Source organism: Engystomops pustulosus, chromosome 4, assembly GCF_040894005.1.
Source record: "Engystomops pustulosus chromosome 4, aEngPut4.maternal, whole genome shotgun sequence".
Taxonomy (NCBI): Eukaryota; Metazoa; Chordata; class Amphibia; order Anura; family Leptodactylidae; genus Engystomops; species Engystomops pustulosus.
The window spans coordinates 89,081,478-89,101,856 of NC_092414.1; the positions used below are offsets into that span (position 1 = coordinate 89,081,478).

General features: G+C 42.7%; 1 protein-coding gene across 4 annotated transcripts; it reads left to right on the forward strand.

Annotated features, from left to right (window-relative positions):
- Window positions 1-387: 387 nt before the first annotated feature.
- On the forward strand, window positions 388-19,579 carry DYRK2 (dual specificity tyrosine phosphorylation regulated kinase 2). 4 transcript variants are annotated; one of them, XM_072146664.1, is made up of 3 exons: window positions 388-515; window positions 10,563-10,687; window positions 13,789-19,579. In XM_072146664.1, the coding sequence occupies exons 1-3, from the start codon at window positions 512-514 to the stop codon at window positions 15,388-15,390; spliced, it is 1,731 nt and encodes a 576-aa protein (XP_072002765.1). In that variant the 5' UTR covers window positions 388-511; the 3' UTR covers window positions 15,391-19,579. The 4 variants fall into 4 exon arrangements, with proteins under 4 accessions (XP_072002765.1, XP_072002766.1, XP_072002767.1 ...); XM_072146665.1 differs by lacking the exon at window positions 388-515 and adding an exon at window positions 7,681-7,860; XM_072146666.1 differs by lacking the exon at window positions 388-515 and adding an exon at window positions 7,681-7,833.
- Window positions 19,580-20,379: the final 800 nt, after the last annotated feature.

Here is a 20,379-nt window from a genome sequence, read left to right on the forward strand (position 1 = left end):
TCCGCGAATCTCTTAATTTATTCTATTTTCCTGAGAATGAATCTTCCAATTTATTGTACATATCCTGGAAATGATTTTCGACATGTTTATTTTAGAAAGAAAATGTTGGCTACACAAGACATTTGATTCCTGTCTGTGGTAAGCAGCATGGTAAAAAATACACTGCTTCTCCTGTCGACATAATGATGAACTCCCACTCCTTATGTTCTCTCATCTCATCTAAGAAGACAGCTAGTGTGACATCTCCATTCCTTCATAGAACGCTCCATCTGGCATCTATTGCCGTCAGTGTATAGGTACAAATAGTAATCTTCTCCCATGCAGAGGCTGCAGGAAGTGGTCTATTTGTTCCTTCTCCATTTCTTTCTTGCTATACTTGTCATGGAGCAGCAGTGTTCCTGCTAATGATAACAGCACCAGCGCTGCAGGAGCAATACTTTAAATAGCGCAACTTCATATGAGCTAGACTTTCTTTTCAAATGAACAGTTCGGAAAATAAACAGGAATAATTATGGGTAAGTAGAACGTTTCCTTCAATCATTGTATGTGGTTTGTGGAATTTTGAACCTTCTTCCTTCTTGCATAGCTTACAAGTTATCGCAAAAACTATGGTAAATTGAAATGATTTGGTTCTATATTTTAAAGCATATAGTATGGTTCTGGTGCTTTTTGTGATTCTAGGTTAAACGTGTATTTCCAAAATGTGAATTAACTATTTATTTAAAAAAATTATAAATATAACAATAATATTACTTACAATTTACATGATGACATTACTGTAATACTGTCTCATTTTGTTAGATGCAGATGTGCTATGTTTTCTGGAAGTGTTAATATGTCCTGTTACCTATAAGTTCACTGATCCTCAGCACAAGATAGAGAAGGGGCGCACAGTCACTTTCCTAAAGGGTATGGGAGATATGTATGCAGCTGTGCATACATTTTTTTTTTTTTAAGTATTTATTTTTTGCAATTTTTGAAGTTTTATACAATTAAAATAAACAAAACCGAAGAGCTTAGGAGCTTATACTTACCTTCATCGGCTCTCCAGCGCCATCTCCATCAGTGCCATGCCTCTGTTTGTACTGTATACAGATGCAGGCACGCTGACCTCATAACCTCTAGTTACCGTTACAGCGTTGAATCTAATGCTGTGTCCAACTCGCACCAGTGGTAGGGTTAGCGTGCCTGCCTCTGTAGATATGGCGTTGACAGGAGGCGATGCGCTGGTGAAGGTAAGTACACCTATTTTTTGTGTTCTTAGTCCCTCCTGGCCGATTATATATTTTTGTTTAAAAGCAGACAACCCCTTTAAGGGTACAGCAGCTAGTTTGGTAATAAAGACACAGCATTTGTTTGTCACATCCTAAAAGCCATAGTTCCTGTATTTTTATTGTCGTAGATGTAATTGCATGAGGGCTTTTTTTTTTCTCTGGTGAGTTGTATTTTTAATGGTACTTTATGGGTACATACAAATTTAGGAAACTTTAAATTAACATGTAACATGCTATAACCTATTTATTTTCATTAAGCTAATTATTAATGCTGGCTACTCATGAGTGTTATAAAAGGGAAGGGATAACATAATAATCACTAGTAAATGTGAACTAGATAAATACATTGTATGGTTTTGCACACTTTTCCAATATATTTAATGAAATGTGCAAAATAAAATGAAATAATGTATGGCTTAGCCAGTGTCTTTTGGTGATCCCTTTGCCCAGTGTCTTATCTGTAAGTCCCCTGCCAACACACAGCATTGAAGTGTATTCAATGAAAATATTCTCAAAGGACATTGCATTTGCCATAGCACAGATAGGTTACTACATTTCCTGGTGAGACACAGACAGTCTTTGGTGCAATCATTAATCAGATATTGTAGATAGCACTGCCAAGGTCATTACGCCAACGTACCAACCCCTCAGCCATCTGTCATAATGGGAAAGAATGAACTAACTATAGCATGTGCTTGTTCCAAAACATAAAAGGACATAATGGCATTTATTATTACTCTACATGTAAATGTGTATGCAACAGAAAGTATGCCTTCTATGAATTATATGCGTTTTCATATGGTGAAATAATAAAAAATGGGTTTTCTAGGGAATTAGCTGAGACCATTTCCAATCCTGCTTCCTGTCTTTTATTTGAAAATTGCCTTATCACTCTTCCCAGATTGACGGTCAGCAACAATGGCTTCTCTAAGATCATGGTTGGTGTATTTCCTCCTTGATATTGTGCTGTCACACGGCTAAATGTAGACCAGAAAACTGCCAAAACTTCTGCTTTTATAGAGGTGGTCTCACTAGCTGATGGTCACCTTATTAAGGGCTTGTTTCATAATATATAAAGACACAGTGTAATTTCTTATTTGCTATTGTTCATCTAAGGTCGTTTTTACAAGACCTTAAACCATAAAATTCAAAGAGGGTGTACTTTCCTTTTCTCATGACCGTATCTAGGGTAGCCCCAAATAACAACAGCACACTTGCCTCCATTCAGATGGAGGAATAAATGACCTCCACATGAAAGGTGGAGGTTCTAGTGGTTGGACTACCAATGGATAGTTCTTTGGGCAAACATATTTAAACCCTAGTACCCAGTTGCATTCTATTTTTGAATGAAAAAAACAAGTGTTCTTCTGTTATATGCTTCAAAGGACTACGACTTTATATATTTAATTTATACATCTAATAGACGATGGGCACTTTCCGGTAGGATGAAGTGTTGAAATTGTTTACCTTCTTAGGCACCATTTCCATGTGTGGTATTTGACAGAGATCCTGGTACAGATTCCACTCTGAAATCCTTGTCAGATTCGATGACAAACTGCATCCCTTGCATGTGAACGGGATTCTCTTAACCATGCTGCCTTGTTTGAATGTTCAACTTGATGTTTCAGGGGTTGAGTGTAAGAAGTGCTGGATTTCTGCTGAATGTCCCAATCAGCCAGTCTTACAGTGATTATGTGCCATAAATTTGATTGAACAATTGTAGCCAATCACTGGCCTTTAAACTCTTTTAGGGAGTCTACCAGAAGTATTGAGCAAACAAAGCTGCAGTCATTGTTAGGAAGCATCCCTGGAATGCTCGTAATCATACCATAGTAGCAGCAGGACTGTGAAAATACATTTATATTTCAGGATTGTAGAAGCAGTAGACTGTCACAGGTCACTTCCTCTTCAGAAACTATGTCATTAGATGCTTGACACATACTGAATTCAGGCTGTCTGGAAGTATTTTGGATGATTTGGAGAGATTGCTAGACATTGCTAGTGGAGTCTAAAGAATGCTCTATTATGTAACTAGACATACACTGGAGATCAAAATTAAAGAACATGCAATTTCCTAAATGTCAAGGTCATTAAGTAGTCCTATGTGAATATAACTTAACATGAGTGAAATAGCAGTATTTTAAGCATATTTCATAAATTGTATGTATTTTAAAGAATAGAATAAAAATGTAAATGAGATAACTCTGATCAAAATAAGAGAACACTTACAGGGTGTAGTCACACGTTCAGATTTTCAGCCAAAAGCAGTTGTTGATCAGAATGGATGAAGACATATAATGGAAAGGAGCTACTATTCATCTTTTTAAACTACACTCCTGGTTTGGACATCAACTGCATCTGAAAAAATGAACGTGTGAAGGCACCCTCATATACCTGAAAGTTATTGGTGTTAATCTGGCACCTGGTACTTGTTTCCTTAATTATCTGACCAACCCTACTTAACTGGCAGCCTAACATTCCAGTTTTCACGGACTTTGCAAAAATGGTGTGCATTTCCAAAGTGACTAAAACCCTCTGGCAGCAGGTTTTCCAGATGAAGGGCAAAAGGGGGACCCTATGAGCAATAGAAAGAGAAGTTGGTTATTCCAAGTCAGTGATTTCTAGTATATTGCATTTTAATAACATCACAAACTTGATCAAGTCCCCCAATATGTAGAGAATCTCCATGGGTAATCATTTCATCACTGCAGCTGAAAGTGCTTGCTAGAGTAGCGCTGAACAGGGTAAGAATCTGTCTCTTCATACAGTGACTCAACATTTAAGAGCATTTGGACGGAAAGCCCACTCTGTAATGACCAAACCTCTCATTAGCAGAAATAATCAAAAGGCCAGACTCCCCTTTGCTGTGGAGCATGTGGTGTGGACAGAGGAGAAGCAGTCCAAGGTTCATTTTAGTGATGAGAGCAAGTTTCATTCATTTGGGTTATTTGACGTTCATCGTCAAGCTGGGCAAATACTGAACCCAAAGTGTGTAAAGAAGTCAGTGAAAGGCGGTGGAAGAAGTGTCATGGCTTGGGCAATGTTTTATGCAGCAGGAGCTGGACCTGTGGTTCCTTCCTTGCGTTCATCACTCAATCAGCCAGCAATTTTCATGCCCCCTGTCACACAGCAAAACGGGTAAAGCAGCTTCTTGAAACAGAAAACATTAAAGGACCACTGTCATCAGGTCTGTGTCACTTGTCCTGTCACTACTACCTGTTGGAGCAGCTCACAAGGATCCCAGCCCAGCCTTTATCTAGTTATTTCATACATTATTCATTGTAAAATCATCTATTTTTTATCATGTAAATGAGGCTGGTCACATGGTCAGAGGCAGTGATGTCACCCTGTTACCCCTCCCCTATCCTCCCCCTGCTCATGTCTGTGTGTAATGTATAGTAAAGCATTGCTAGTGTGTGTGCTGCATCCTCCTAATATACAGGTGAGAGACACAGACATCAGCTACACATGAATCTGACATGTTCTGCTGTAACATGGCTGCCTGGAGCTGCTGTATCTCTCCTAAACACACACACATGCACACACAGGCTGCAGGGGGTGTGGCCACCAGCATCAGGAAGCACATCATTATACAGCCTCACACCATTATACAGGCTGTCAGTCATGCACTGGGGGTGTGGATGTGCCTCCCACTCATGAATAAGGTGGACAGCTTGAATATGCTAATGCTTCATTGGACATTTCACAGGTCATTTGCATACAGCTTTAGGACCTCATTGCTTAGGTTTACAGGCATGTAGAGGGACAATGAAGGGATAGAGGCAATGCTCTCTAATGGCAGTTTATGAAAATATATTTAGTTTAGGGGGGTTATTTTGCATGATGGGTTCTCTTTAAAACAATGGAAGGGCTCAGAGTCCTGATCTACACCCAACAGAAAAGTGACAAAGTTATAGCCAAATCTGAAACAATCACAGAACTGTGGAAGAGATTAGAAGGAGAGTGGACACAAATCAAGTGATCATACATTGTTCTCTAATTTCCATCTCCAGTGTATATTTTTCACAATTGTGTCATATGTGCCTAAGGAAACATGCATCAATGCTGTCATCATGGGTGCAACAATGAGAGAATTTTTGTAATACTGGTACTATTAAATCACTATGCATAATACTATTATCTTGAAATCAGTGTACAAAGTATCCTTGTACTCCAATATAATTTGGAGGATAGTGTTTATATTGTGATTGAAAAAAGAACCAGGTGCTTGTCAGAGAAGTTTGTAACCCTTGTAATGTGCATGATCACACGTCACTATATCCCAGTACTGTGACATTTGTGTTCTCATTATCCCTGTAATGTGACATAACTGTTTTTAGTATTGATGTACTGTGCATTGCATCATTTATCCCTGTGACCATATTATGTTTATTATTACTGTATTGTGATATCACTGTGTACAATATCTCTGTACATACTAGGTAAGATAAGATAATCCTTTATTAGTCCCACAGTGTGGAAATTCACAGCGTTACAGAAGCAGAGAGGGAACAGAGAGTGAAGTACAAACTATGACAACAATAATATTAGGGATAAATGAACAAAAAGAAAAGGGGGATAAAAAGACAAAAAAGAGACGAGCAATGATCGGCAGTTTGATGTTCAGTCTGTGGATGGGACCTGCAGGGACTGGTTAGGTGGGGGGCGCAGGTTACTTCTGTTTGGACCTTGTTTGTTGAACAGCCTGATGGCAGCGGGGAGGAATGACTTATGATAACGCTCCCTTTCACATTTGGGGTGAAGCAGTCGGTCACTGAAGGTGCTCCCCAATGCCACCACAGTCTCATGCATGGGATGGGAGCTATTCTCCAGAATAGACTTCAACTTACACAGTGTCCTCCTCTCAGCTACCACCTGCACTGTGTCAAGAGGCCCTCCCAGGACAGAACTGGCTTTCCTAATCAGTTTGTCCAGTCTGCTCCTCTCCCTAGCTGAGATGCTGCTTCCCCAACAGACTACACCAAAGAAGATGGCTGATGCCACTACAGAGTTGAAGAAGGTCTTAAAAAGAGCCCCCCCGCACTCCGAATGCCCTCAGCCTTCTCAGCAGGTGTAGCCTGCTCTGACCCCTCCTGTGAAGTGCGTTTATGTTCACTGCCCACTTCAGTTTATTGTTGAGGAGGACACCCAAGTACTTATAGGACTTCACTGCCTCAATGTCTGTCCCATGGATAACCACCGGTTGAGAAGGAGGACTGTGCTTAGGTGACCATACTAGGTTTATTATACCCGTACTGTGTGTCATACTTGTATGTTATTTCTGTACTGTGCATTGAAAGCTTTATTCTTGTGATCATACTATGTTTATTATCACTGTATTGTGACATCACCAGTAGTGGATTATAATATATAGGCAGTAGCCCAGGACCTCAGCCTTCTACGGGGTCTATGACCACCCAACAAATCCTCATACATCTGTTTCTGTTCTCAATACACATGCACACAAGAGCCATTCCATTTACCATGCCATCCTTATACACATAATAATTGTACATAAGGGAACCAAGATTTTGTAAGCTTTGAACTTTTTACTTGTGTTGTCACGATGAACAGTTTTGCTATGAGCCCTAGGGTTAAACACTTGCCTGTTCATACAGATTCACTTGAATGAGGTTATTCTGTTATTACAATGGCCAGGAGCAAGCAATCCAAACAGCCATTGCCTAGTTTAACTTTTGTTTGTGGGGGCATAACCTTGCACCATTGTACTCAGTAACTCATCGTTTTACAGTATAGAGCAATAAACATGTACTTACCTCCTTGGTCCCTCTTGGTGTCTCGTACCACGGTCTCTCAGTGCCGTGTTTGTGCTGGGCATGGCCAGTCTTTACCATATCCCCTATAAGCCAACAGGGCACAGAGAGACCGCGGCGCGGGACACCAGGAGGAACTGCGGAGGTAAATACGTGTTTATTTTTATTGCAGATTTTTTTATATCTCTCAGACAACCCCTTTAAGGCAGTAAAAGTACATGGGTAACACATGTAAAAGAGTGGCCAGCCCCTTTAATGGAGTGAGCATACTGGGTGTCCAATCTGTTTAAGCTTCGTCATTTAGAGAAAAGAGTCAGACATTTGTGAGGGACAACAAAAAAACTATCTGAAGCCACATGGTGTTTGGATAAGATGTGTGTCCATTTTTCAGATTCTGTTTACCTAAAAAACACCTGTAAATGGAATGAAAATTGCTTATTTCCCCTTAGGAACATTAAGGACACATGTCGGGAGGGAGGGGGTTATTATTTCCCTGACATTGTACAGTGACCACTGTCAACCCCAGATGAGTAGGGAAATCTCATGTCTGATCACAGCAGTCCTCGCTGGACGGCTGCCGAGGTAAACAAACAATGCACCCTAGCAACATCAATGCAGCCCTAGTAACAGAGCGCTGCCCATTGTCACTGCACGCGGCAGGGTGCAGTGAGCGGGCCTTGATGTAGGGGGCGCTCCGCTCCGCGCTGCCCAGAGCTCAGGAGCCTATCTCTGAGTGAGCCGCTACTGCTGTCTACACGTTTCTCGAGCCCGCCCTCTCCCACAATGTGAGCAGCACTTGTCGCAGGCATCTGGTAAAATAAACGCCCTCCCGCACGGCTTTCTCCTTGTTCATAGTCTGTGAACAGTGTGTCACATCGCTGCTTAGCAACACCACAGCCGCTTGCGAGCGGTTGGTCACCGGGAGCCGCGTCTCCACCTCCACATCCAAACTGCCTGAGCGCCGCCCGCCTCCGAGCCAGCCAGCCAGTGCACGTCCTGCACAGTGATGCGTGTGTCTGCAACACGGCCTGTCCGGGCGGGCTAACGGTGTCTCCACTGTGTGGGCGTGGCCGCATTGCTGTGGGCGGCGCCTGTGTTCCCGGCTGCTCTCCTCCCACCCTGACTCCCCGGGGAGTTCGCCTGGGAACGGAGGAGACATCGGGGCTGCCCGTGCTGTGCCAGCCAGTGACGAGCTCGGGGATGCCGGGGCGCTGCCGCGCTGATCGCACAAGAAGCTGGGGAGCGGAGGTCGTGGACACAGTGGGGGATCAACAGTCCGGAGTTCAGGTCCTTGCCCCCCACTGGCCTCTCCCTTCTCAGCCGCCATGTTAACGAGAAAACCCTGTGCGGCTGCAGCGGCGCATCCGAGCGGTAAGACGTGCGCCTGTCCGGGGCAGCGGGGACAATGGTCCTGGCAGTCACGTTGTCCATTTCCTGTGCTGCTGCCAGACGTGTTCGTGCAGGCCCCGGGAAGGGCAGGAGAGGGTTGAGCCCCATCCCCCAGCTTTGTCTTGTCTCTGGTCGTGTACCTGGAGACAACATGAGTGTAGTGGGCTGCTGCCGGGCGTCTGACGTGTGCTGTCATGGATAGATGTGCCCTGATCTCTAATGTATTGTTGTTATCCTCCTGATAGATGTCCTGTAGTGTATAAAACGGGCACGGTGGCTATCCTGCGCTGTCACGGTGGCCGGCGGCTCTCCTGGGCTGCCACGGTGGCCGGCGGCTCTCCTGGGCTGCCACGGTGGCCGGCGGCTCTCCTGGGCTGCCACGGTGGCCGGCGGCTCTCCTGGGCTGCCACGGTGGCCGGCGGCTCTCCTGGGCTGCCACGGTGGCCGGCGGCTCTCCTGGGCTGTCACGGTGGCCGGCGGCTCTCCTGGGCTGTCACGGTGGCCGGCGGCTCTCCTGGGCTGTCACGGTGGCCGGCGGCTCTCCTGGGCTGTCACGGTGGCCGGCGGCTCTCCTGGGCTGTCACGGTGGCCGGCGGCTCTCCTGGGCTGTCACGGTGGCCGGCGGCTCTCCTGGGCTGTCACGGTGGCCGGCGGCTCTCCTGGGCTGTCACGGTGGCCGGCGGCTCTCCTGGGCTGTCACGGTGGCCGGCGGCTCTCCTGGGCTGTCACGGTGGCCGGCGGCTCTCCTGGGCTGTCACGGTGGCCGGCGGCTCTCCTGGGCTGTCACGGTGGCCGGCGGCTCTCCTGGGCTGTCACGGTGGCCGGCGGCTCTCCTGGGCTGTCACGGTGGCCGGCGGCTCTCCTGGGCTGTCACGGTGGCCGGCGGCTCTCCTGGGCTGTCACGGTGGCCGGCGGCTCTCCTGGGCTGTCACGGTGGCCGGCGGCTCTCCTGGGCTGTCACGGTGGCCGGCGGCTCTCCTGGGCTGTCACGGTGGCCGGCGGCTCTCCTGGGCTGTCACGGTGGCCGGCGGCTCTCCTGGGCTGCCACGGTGGCCGGCGGCTCTCCTGGGCTGCCACGGTGGCCGGCGGCTCTCCTGGGCTGCCACGGTGGCCGGCGGCTCTCCTGGGCTGCCACGGTGGCCGGCGGCTCTCCTGGGCTGCCACGGTGGCCGGCGGCTCTCCTGGGCTGCCACGGTGGCCGGCGGCTCTCCTGGGCTCTCCTATTCTCTATAGAGACCGAGTACCCGAACTACAACCAAAACCCACTTATTTTTTTTTGCCAACATGGCAATTTATGCAGTATCTTATTGCTCCCTGTTCATTTACACCTTTCAAACGTATGAGGCCCCTGAGGACACCAATACAGTTCAAAGGAGGAGGGCAAATGCTGGTGGGGCAAGCAGGAGGACCTCCAGAGACCTCCCTGTTCACACCTTCTCACTCTTCCTGCAGTCCCAAACAGCCAAGATTGTGTCACTTTAAAATAGCGCCGAGTCAGCATCTTTTAAGTTGCCTAAAACTGCAGGAAGATTTTTTGACTTTGGTCTGGTGAATTCTGGTCTTTGGAACTGGTGACTTTGTGCTGGGACAACAGTCTCTGAGTGACACCTCTGGCACCCATGTGATGGGTTCCCGACCATTGCTGTAGGGCATAGTAGCAGGTCTGTGGCTGTACCACGTAGGGCAAACAAACAGGCATATTTTTTTTTTTTTTACCATAGAATCCCGTAGAAGGCCTATGGCTATATCATGTAAGGCACACTAGTGGGCCTATTGCTTTACTATGTAGGATCCACAAGGAAGCCTATGGCTATACCATGAAAGATATTCATGGCCTATAGCCTATGAGAGAGAGAGGCTTATTACGTTATCCGATATAGTACGTTAACATGTCTATAGCTCTACCATGTAGGCTGCAGTCTCAGGCATGTGGTTTATTTTTCTGTAAAATCATCTAGGATCTCTCTTTTTGGATAGCATATTTCATTGTATTTGATCTGTATGTCTTTTTTTCTGTGTATAGGGTAATCGCTAGATGTTTCAGTTTCTTTGTTGTATTTCACTTTTTGCCTTGTGGAAAATTGAAATATTGTCTTGATCATGGTTCTTACTACTTGTATTATAGGCAGAGGAAGTGAAGGTACTAGTCAGCTACAGCCATCTCCAGCCTTACCCCGTTCTGCAGCTGGTACAGGGCCACCATCACCGGTCTCTTTGCCACCCTTAAGAACCAGCAACGCCACACACACGGTAAGAGCGATAGCCATCCGGCATCATAAATTGCCCTATTTCTCCTGCCTATTTTCTGTCACATATTTGTCTGTTAGCGGTCTCCTTTCCTTCTATAAATACCAGGGTCTTGGCTGAATTTAGAAGTAAATGTGCAAGGTACAGTCAGGGTGACAGCCAAGCAGCATATTAGGCTCTGTTTCATGTCTGCGGGGGGAGGCGACAAGGCTGATCTATAGCAGTATGACTTCTAGTCCTAAGGGGAATGAATCCATGCATGGTTTAGTGTTCTGATTTCTGTCTTAGCTTTTGTATTTGTTCTGTTTGTAAATATTGCATTTCTGATATTCAAGTATGTCAATACATTGCCTTTGTGATCCTTTGTTTCCTAGTTGATCTTTAAAGGGGTTATCCGGGTTTAAAAAATTTTTTATGGCCGGGCTGGGGAGGGATAGTTAAACATAATAAACATGGACTTACCTCCTCTGGTGCCGCTGATGTCCTGTGCCGCGGTCACTTCGATCCGTGCCCCTGTAAACAAACAGGGGCACGGAAGCCACGCACAGGGAGCTTCCGGTCCGCGTTGTGGACGTCTCCTCCCATCCGTCCCTATCTCTCAGCGTTGTAAGCGCTGGGAGATGGTGCGCATGGGAGCATCCGGCCGGCCGGAAGCTCCCTGTGCGCCCTTGTACTGAAACCGGCGCACCGAGAAGACGGGTCGCGGCGCGGGACATCGGCAGCACCGGAGGAGGTAAGTACATGTTTATTATGTTTAAATAGCCCTCCCCAGCCCGGCCATAAAAAAAAATTTAAACCCGGATAACCCCTTTAAAGCTGGCATAGCAGCATATTAATAATCTTTATATAGTGTCATCATATTCTTTAGTGCTTTACAAATCATATTATTATATATATATTTCTATAAATAAATCCACTGTAGTTTTCCCCCAGTCTTCTTCAGCTTTTCTTAAGTGTGCAAACATCACCTTGTCTGAACCTTTGCTAGCAGAACAAATGGCATCTAATGTTCTTCTTCAGAGCCAAGAATGCATTGTATTATTTATGAGATGATGGAGAGTTGTTGGTCAATGATCTGTGCCGGGTCAAATACGGTCATATCATGTGGCGCCAGTTTTACACAAACAGCTCAATTCTACATTTTAGTGTATAGCAGCTGTTGAATGCTCTCCATGTTGTCAGGACAGGTGGCTGACAGCTGCTCAATATTTAGACATTTCAGGAATAAAATGTCACTACCGCATTCTGCTGCTGTTTGGTGGTGATCTTCTGGAACAGTCCATGGTATATTTTATTTATTTGAGTTGTCATCCAGTGACTCTTTCCCTTAATTGTTTTGTGCGTTCCCATCTGTTTACTTCCTTGTTCTTCTGATGCTATTTTGTTACATACCTACCCTAGCCTAAAGTCATCCATTAATTGTTGCTTTTAAGATGGCCATAGTGTGCTAGTTGGGCTTGTATTGTTAACGCTCCAATCATTTGCTTTCATTGTATTCCCCCCCCCTGCCCCCCTTCCACAGGAGAAGGGATTACAATGTGATTGGTGAAACCTCCATTGATCACGAGAACTGGTGTTCTCACTAATTGAATGAATATTCCATTCCGTACTATGGGAGTGCTGGGGATTGCTCAGTTATTTACCGCACTCCCATTCACTGTCTATAAGATTGCTGGATGTAGTCTTAGCTATTTCCAATGCTCCTATAGCATGCTTGACTTGCCACTTTATCACTTTATTCAGTTTGTGAAGACGTAAACGACTTCCTTGTGGTCAGTGGGAGTCCCAGCATGTAGACTTCCATCGATCACTCGGTACAACCTTTTTCAGTCTAATTGTAAACTTGCTTATATTACACACAAGGCTCTCATGAATTTCCATGAAATTCTGTATTCACATGTTTACAATCTTTATATCCCGAGGTTGGAAAGCCTACGGTCACAGTCGTTGCATAGAATTGTTAGAACCTGAATGGGCTGTTGTTAAGATAGGATGCTTCATTTTGATTATATTTCTGAAGTCCTTTACTTGCATTTATTTTTAGAAAATGTATCTTGCAGTGGAATCAGAGATGGGCAATGGCATGTTTTGTAATACACTTTTTTTTTTTTCCTGGTTCTAGTTGCTATGGATTTAATAGCTAATGGCAATAGTATTAAATGGTTAGGAAGCAAGACCTAAATCGCAAATCACATGGGTTTTCTTAGTCCATTAGAAAAATGTTTGGCTAAGCTGCACTTGTTTAGCTCTGACAGCAAATAATTACAAAATATCCAGTACCAAAAAATGGATGACCTATGGTAGTACCGAAAGTCAGAATTTCCCAATTTAGTATTGTTGATTTTAATAAACTTAGGTCATTGCTGGTATAGCTCTTTCGTGCCCTTTACAAAAAAAAAAAAAGAATTTCTTTCTATATGCAATTTTGTTAACAAATAACGAGGCACATTTACTAAAACAGTGTAGTTTGCATAAGGCGCCAGATTCATGAATATTGGCACCTGTTCTTTATGGACCTGGCGCCCTCTGCACTGCTCCGATAGAGTGCAACTTTAATATGGGAGCGTGCAACACACTTCTGTTGGACTCTGCATGATAAATGGGGCGCATGGTCCAACTGTGCATCATAACACCCATTTCAGTGACAAAATTTGTGTCAAGTGTATAATGGCGCAGACACGACACATATGTGGCACAGACATCTCTTAAATATACGTGGAAGCAGTTTACACATAAAAGAACGTGCAAAGTTTGACAGAAAACTGTCAAAAGGTCCTTACTATATGCGCCCCAATGTATGCATGGGCGTACCAGTCTTGAATGGGAGAAGAGGGATATGTTGGGAGCGGTTCTGGTGTGTATGAAGGAAAAAAAATATATACTTTTTTCAATAAGTAGACCCCCATAATTTATATACTGGGCAGGGCTTTCTCTTGATGAAGGGTTGTCTGTTTTGCCTTTCTGCCTATTGCCTGGTTGAAGAATGCAAACAATGTGTTCAAGCTACATTTACTTTAGTGCTGACATATTTTCAGGGATAGTGTACATTATTAGTTTGCTTTTTCCAAAAAAATGTTAAAAAGTTTAAAATTTATGTTTTTCAGATTGGAGGCAATAAGCACACAATGAATGAACATCTACACATAAGTAGCCATGGTCAGATCCAGGTGCAGCAACTATTTGAAGAGAACAGCAACAAACGGACCGTCCTGACGACCCAACCCAATGGTCTTACAGCTGTTAGTAAAACTGGATTACCTGTTGTTTCAGAAAGACAACTAGAAAGCACACACCGCAGACAAGGAAGTTCTAGTTCTTTGAAATCTTCAGATGGGACAACCAAAGTAAAGTCTTCTTCATTAACTCCAGAACAAGCAATGAAGCAATACATGCAAAAACTTACCGCCTTTGAGCACCATGAAATTTTCAACTATCCCGAAATTCATTTTGTGGGTCCAAATGCAAAGAAACGTCAAGGTGTGATTGGCGGCTCAAATAATGGTGGCTACGATGATGACCAAGGCTCATATGTGCAGGTGCCACATGATCACGTTGCTTACCGTTATGAAGTCCTTAAGGTAATTGGAAAAGGAAGCTTTGGACAAGTTGTGAAGGCTTATGATCACAAACTCCATCAGCACGTGGCCTTAAAAATGGTAAGGAATGAGAAACGTTTTCATCGACAGGCCGCCGAAGAAATCCGAATTCTAGAGCACCTAAAGAAGCAGGATAAAGATAACAACATGAATGTGATACACATGTTGGAAAACTTCACATTCCGGAATCATATCTGCATGACGTTTGAGCTGCTGAGCATGAACCTTTATGAGCTCATAAAGAAAAATAAGTTTCAGGGCTTCAGTCTGCCTTTAGTCCGCAAGTTTGCGCACTCTATTTTACAGTGCTTGGATGCTTTGCACAAAAACAGAATAATCCACTGTGACCTTAAACCTGAAAACATTTTGTTGAAGCAACAGGGTAGAAGTGGTATAAAAGTGATAGATTTTGGCTCAAGCTGTTATGAGCATCAGCGTGTGTACACATACATACAGTCCCGTTTTTATCGAGCTCCAGAGGTAATACTTGGTGGGCGTTATGGAATGCCAATTGACATGTGGAGCTTGGGGTGTATTCTGGCAGAATTGTTGACTGGTTATCCACTCTTACCTGGAGAAGATGAAGGCGATCAGTTGGCATGTATGATTGAATTACTGGGGATGCCATCCCAAAAACTGCTTGATTCTTCAAAGCGAGGCAAGAATTTTGTCAGCTCCAAAGGTTATCCACGTTATTGCACTGTTACAACCCTGCCTGATGGATCTGTGGTACTGAATGGCGGCCGTTCCCGAAGAGGAAAGTTACGAGGCCCTCCTTCAAGTAGGGACTGGGTGACTGCATTGAAAGGCTGTGATGATACCTTGTTTCTTGATTTTTTAGCACAATGTTTAGAATGGGATCCTGCTTTGCGAATGACGCCCAGCCAAGCCTTGCGACACCATTGGCTACGTAGACGCTTGCCAAAACCTCCAACTGGAGAGAAGGCTTCCTCCAAAAGAATAACTGAAAGCTCTGGTGCTATTACATCCATTTCTAAGTTACCTCCTACATCAGGCTCAGCTGCAAAACTAAGAACTAATTTGGCCCAAATGACTGATGCCAATGGAAATATTCAGCAAAGGACTGTGTTGCCAAAGCTTGTTAGCTGATGTAATGAACACCATTCTTATTGAGCCTTATGCGTACAGCTCAAATTCGGAAAAATTTTAATTGCTCAATTTATATGAATCCTTTATCTGTGCAGCCATTGTCGTCTTTTTTTTTTTTTTTTTTTTTTTTTTAGTAGCGATGCAATTTTATATTTAAACATTGGGGACGATGCTTTAAGTTTTATTGTTTTTTAAGTATATCATTTATGATTGGCGTTGCTTAAGAAGTGTCAAAATCAGTGGCTGGCCACTGACTAATGGTTGACTGTTAAACATAACTTATTGTTGCCAGAAGGTTTAATCACCATTCATGAATTTTATCGAGCCCTCTGTTATTTTAACTATTTCATGGATCCACATACACTGTAGTATGCTTGTGCATTGCACACTTCTAGTGAAAAGATAACCTGCACGGTATGTATTATGCATATCTCACAGGACTGAACAGATGAACAAAGTATTTTGAGTAAGTTACTGGTATAAAGGAAGTGAAACAATAAAAATATATAATCTTAGGTACTTTGGGGGCAGGGAGGGTTATGATGGTGTAAACTTCAACATTGTTTTATGCCGATCCAACACCAGTCTTTGTCAGGCTAAACTAAAAGCCTTTTACTATGTTGTGCAGGGCCCTGGGTCATGAACTATAAAAGCAAAGATTCAAACAACACCAAAGAGAGAATCTTTGTTTCATGTTCTACTCCTTCAGGACCTGCACAGATTATGGCACAGTGTTAACAGTGTCTCAAGGAGTTCACATGGCAAAAGCTGTCTTGCATATATCTATCTATCTAAACGCCATTGTACACATGTATATTTGGCTTGGTGGAACATGCATCCTTCAATAATGGAAAACATATATTGTCTACCGCCATTGGAATTGGCTTATCTCCGGAGAACAAAAGGACCTCATGATCTTCCCAACGATATCTGATTTCATGGAACCCTTCTACACACTAGATGCATTCAGCCAGTAGTAATCTAAAATGTATGGGGAACTTTACAAGGGTTATCTGATATAAGGGGTTTCTGTATTTTAGGGGGGTAAAAATGGAAAATATGCTTGTAGATGGGTTAAAATAAAAAAAATGAAGCTTTTAATTCATTTTTACCAACATCTACTTCATAGAACTTGGTTCTATCTTGACAGAGGAAGTGCCCACTTTAGTTAACGGTTGACTAAGTGTCTATTTCTTACGTCTTTAATGGGGCCAGAAATTAGAGATTAGCAAGGACACTGTAAGCGTTTAATCCGTGGGATGAGTAATGTTAACACTTCCCGAGCATGATTTAAAAATTTACTTCCTGGCACCAAGGTGCCTTTGTCTTCTTTTATTGCATAGTGACATCAGCCTATTTTTTGAACTTCTATCTATATAGATAGATAGATAGATATGATTCTTTACCAAGACTGCATAGAAGGCCATTTTGAGGGTGACTGGTGATTTAATCCTGCAAGGACTATGTGTGTAATATTGGAAAGAATTGAAAACAGTGTTTGACTGTTAAACCTCTTAATTCGCACTGGACACGTTTTAGCTCTGTTTTTAGGAACACTTAAAGCATGGTCCCCTAATACTAAACTAATGCTAAAACCAACCACAGGATATCCATTTTCTTAAATTCCTTTGATAAAGGCAAAAATTCAGTGCCGTCAAATTTGGGGCTACATGTATTTTAATGCTTTGTTTTACAGTGTTGTTTCAGAGTAAATGATCTATAATATGAAGAAATGCTAGCCCTCTACACTAATGGTAGGAATGTATTTATTACAGAAGGCTATCTCTATATATTTAACAGACTAAATATCCACACTGGTAATTTGCACATTGTGTTTAGTAAAAACAAAACCACTGGCCATCACTGACCGTATACACTAAACACTAATTTAATGATGAGCTCATTAACATATTCTATGTTTCCTATGCCCACTGGGCAGTGAATGCACTTACATTGTCATCTGTTTTGTGTCTGTAGCTTGGAGTTCTGGAACTCCTTAAAGTGAACCTGTCAGATCTATCTGCTGCCCTATATGATGTGATAGAAGGTTTATGTGATGTGGGTTGCTGGATGATAAACAGATAAATCCTGCCTGGACTCATAGAGGAGATGGTGGGAGTCCTGCTTATCCCACCCACACAACACGATGTATATACACTAATATAGAGAGGGCTGCTGATTACTGTGTGGACCAGGAAGTCATGTATCCTCAAGGAGTCTCATCAGGATTTATCATGTGAGTGTAAATGTGTGTTTTAGAGCAGGAATCTTGTATAAAGGGCATGTATTACAGATGTTAGGTCTCCGTCATATCCTTTCGTTTAGGGCAACATAAATCCCCTGACCGGTTACCCTTTAAGGAATTTTATGAGATTAGGAAAACATGGCTGCCTTTGTATTGATACTGTGCCACTTTGGTCTGTAGACTGTATGTTATGTTAGGGTTCAGTTTTTCAATATAGTAAATGGCCTCTGGACAAGGATGACGCTTTTTCTGATCGAGGGCTGCCATGTGCTTCTATGCTCAATAAATGCTTTTAACGTAGGATCAGAAGTGAACAAACCCTTTTTTTTTCTTGTTTGAACTTTCCTGTCAATTTTGCTATTGAACTATTGACACACAGCCATGTAGTTTTTCTCCGAGTTATTGCTGCTCTCTTGTCGGAATCATTTTGTAATGTTAAGAGGAAAAACACTAAGCATGTTTAGTGCGAGTTTGTCATGACTTTATTAAGGGCTCTGGCGACTGAGGTTGTCCTGGAAACAATATTGCGTCTCACAGGTTCTTATTGTCGAGGGACGTCTTGACTATTTACAGCAGTCGTGATGGCACAATACATTGCTGTTGCTTTGGTTGAAGTCTTGTTTGGCTCAGTTTTGTGAACCCTTTGGGGCTTATTTAACACATAAGTGTGTTGGTATTGAAGTACAACAACAAAAGGAGTTAATCTTACCAATAGCGGATAAATAGTGCCCTTTGTGAACCATGTGCCTTTTTGTTAGTGATGCCATGCTGGGCATGTTTTGGCCTCCTGTTTTACTCTCTTAATGCTAAAGGCATTTTTATTACCGATTTTTAGAAGTACTTGTCTTAAAATCACCATCCTTCTTCGAGGCCTTACAAGGAACTAACAGTAGTATTGTTCTTCTCACTGACCAGTCAGACTGCTGGAAAACACTTCCATGCAATTGAAGGTTTTAAGGATTGCTCTGAGTCAATCAACAGGTACAAAAACCTGCATTTCTACACCTTTCCTTTTTTGTATAATGTTTTTGACTTTTAGTGGGAAATATTTTCTTTACTTCATAAGAATTACCTCAAACTGTTTTCAGTTTTGTAGTGTGTTCAATACGAGGGCATTTGGTAAGAACCAAAGTGCATTCCTTTTCTAATAACCTGGCTTCCTGAAGTGTTCCAGGGACTTTTACTAGGTGCAAGGCATTTGAGCCTCTTTTCATGTATGACCTTGGAGTGCATATGCTCTTACATTGGACTGTACTGTAATCGAGAAGTTCAGTAAATCTAGTATCCTTATTCTAAAGGTTTCCAGCAAATCCCTGCTTCTCCATAGATTACAGTATAGCCCTGTGAGATGTTTTATCATAAACGTGACAATGTGAGTTCTATTTTATTGAAACTTTCTACATCTTGGCAGATATTTTGTTCTGAAGAATTTTATGTGATTGCTCACAAAACCGCTACAGTTGCCTTGGTCTGTGGTTATTCATCCGGGTCCTCCATTATCCTAAATAGAGCATGTTTTCCCGAACGGCCCATGAGTATTTAATTTTAGACTATTTCATTGTCTTATTCCTTATGAGGTCTTCAAAGCATTCTCTTTTTAGGATTTGTCATAATAACCACAGCTTTAGGCTTTCGCTTTGCTTCTTAAGCAACATCTTAGACATGTGACTGTAATATGCTGCAATTGTGTGTACTGATAATATGTGAAACACTTGGATTGAATGTGGACTTGTGTATATTTTGTGTACATTTTCTGTGAGATGCTGCTGGCTCCACTTTACATTGGAGATGTTCTAGTGGACTAGAATCAGTGGCCAGTTTTATAATACTGTATGTATTGTACAGCAGATGACAGAAGTATGAATTTTAGTGAATATTTGTTAAATTTTATTGTTGTGGCCAGAGATCATTTCAAAATAAAATGTATGTCCCTTTTTGCCTTTATTTTGTCTTTTTGATTAGGTTGGATGTGATGTTTCTCTCATTCATATATATAAGTAAGTTTGGTACATACGAAGTCCACCATACATAATGGCTAAAAGATACATTACATATGTCGCTGTACCAATTTCATTAAGGAGAACATAAAACAAGGATCTAGCTACTGACTGTGTACCTTTTTAGTCATTACCTCTCCTTTTTGCATTGAATGGCTGCTTTGTGTTTTGAGTATTCATGCTAGAAAATACCTTATGGCTTATAAGTTGCATACGCCATACATGATTTATGAGATGCAACCACTCTAGCCCTCACTATCCAGATAATATGGACAGAAAGCAGGAGAAAAACTATTAAAAAAAAATAGTGCACATAAAATGGGATGGCAACAGGATTTTTTTTAAGTCTGGTGTAGGATTAGACTGACTAGTCTAACTGCAAACCTATTATTTGATTGTTTTTGAACATTACTCAATCATAAATATACAACCCAAAATAGATCCAGGCACTCTGTTGTTGAATCAATGAAACTTTTTTTTTTTATTGCGGCAGTATACAAACAAATCGTGATGTTTCGGCTCAACACCGTAAGCCTTTGTCAAACTCGCTGGCCGCTGCAGGGAACAGAAGAAGGAGATGGATGGCAGGTCACAGCCCTTGTCTTAATGCACAACTGTGCTTGTGCATGTTGCTGCCCTTGTTGTATATAGGGTAGGAACCCTTCCACAGCACCTCCTACATTGTGAAGTTCGTAAATAGAATTTGCTATATCAACCATAAATATAATACAAGGAATATGAAATATT

Coding starts and splice junctions, on each gene's coding strand:
- DYRK2 (XM_072146663.1), top strand. CDS start 8,374: ATGTTAACGAGAAAACCCTGTGCGGCTGCAGCGGCGCATCCGAGCG. Junction 8,420..10,562: donor TGCAGCGGCGCATCCGAGCG/GTAAGACGTGCG, acceptor CTTGTATTATAG/GCAGAGGAAGTGAAGGTACT. Junction 10,688..13,788: donor CCAGCAACGCCACACACACG/GTAAGAGCGATA, acceptor TATGTTTTTCAG/ATTGGAGGCAATAAGCACAC.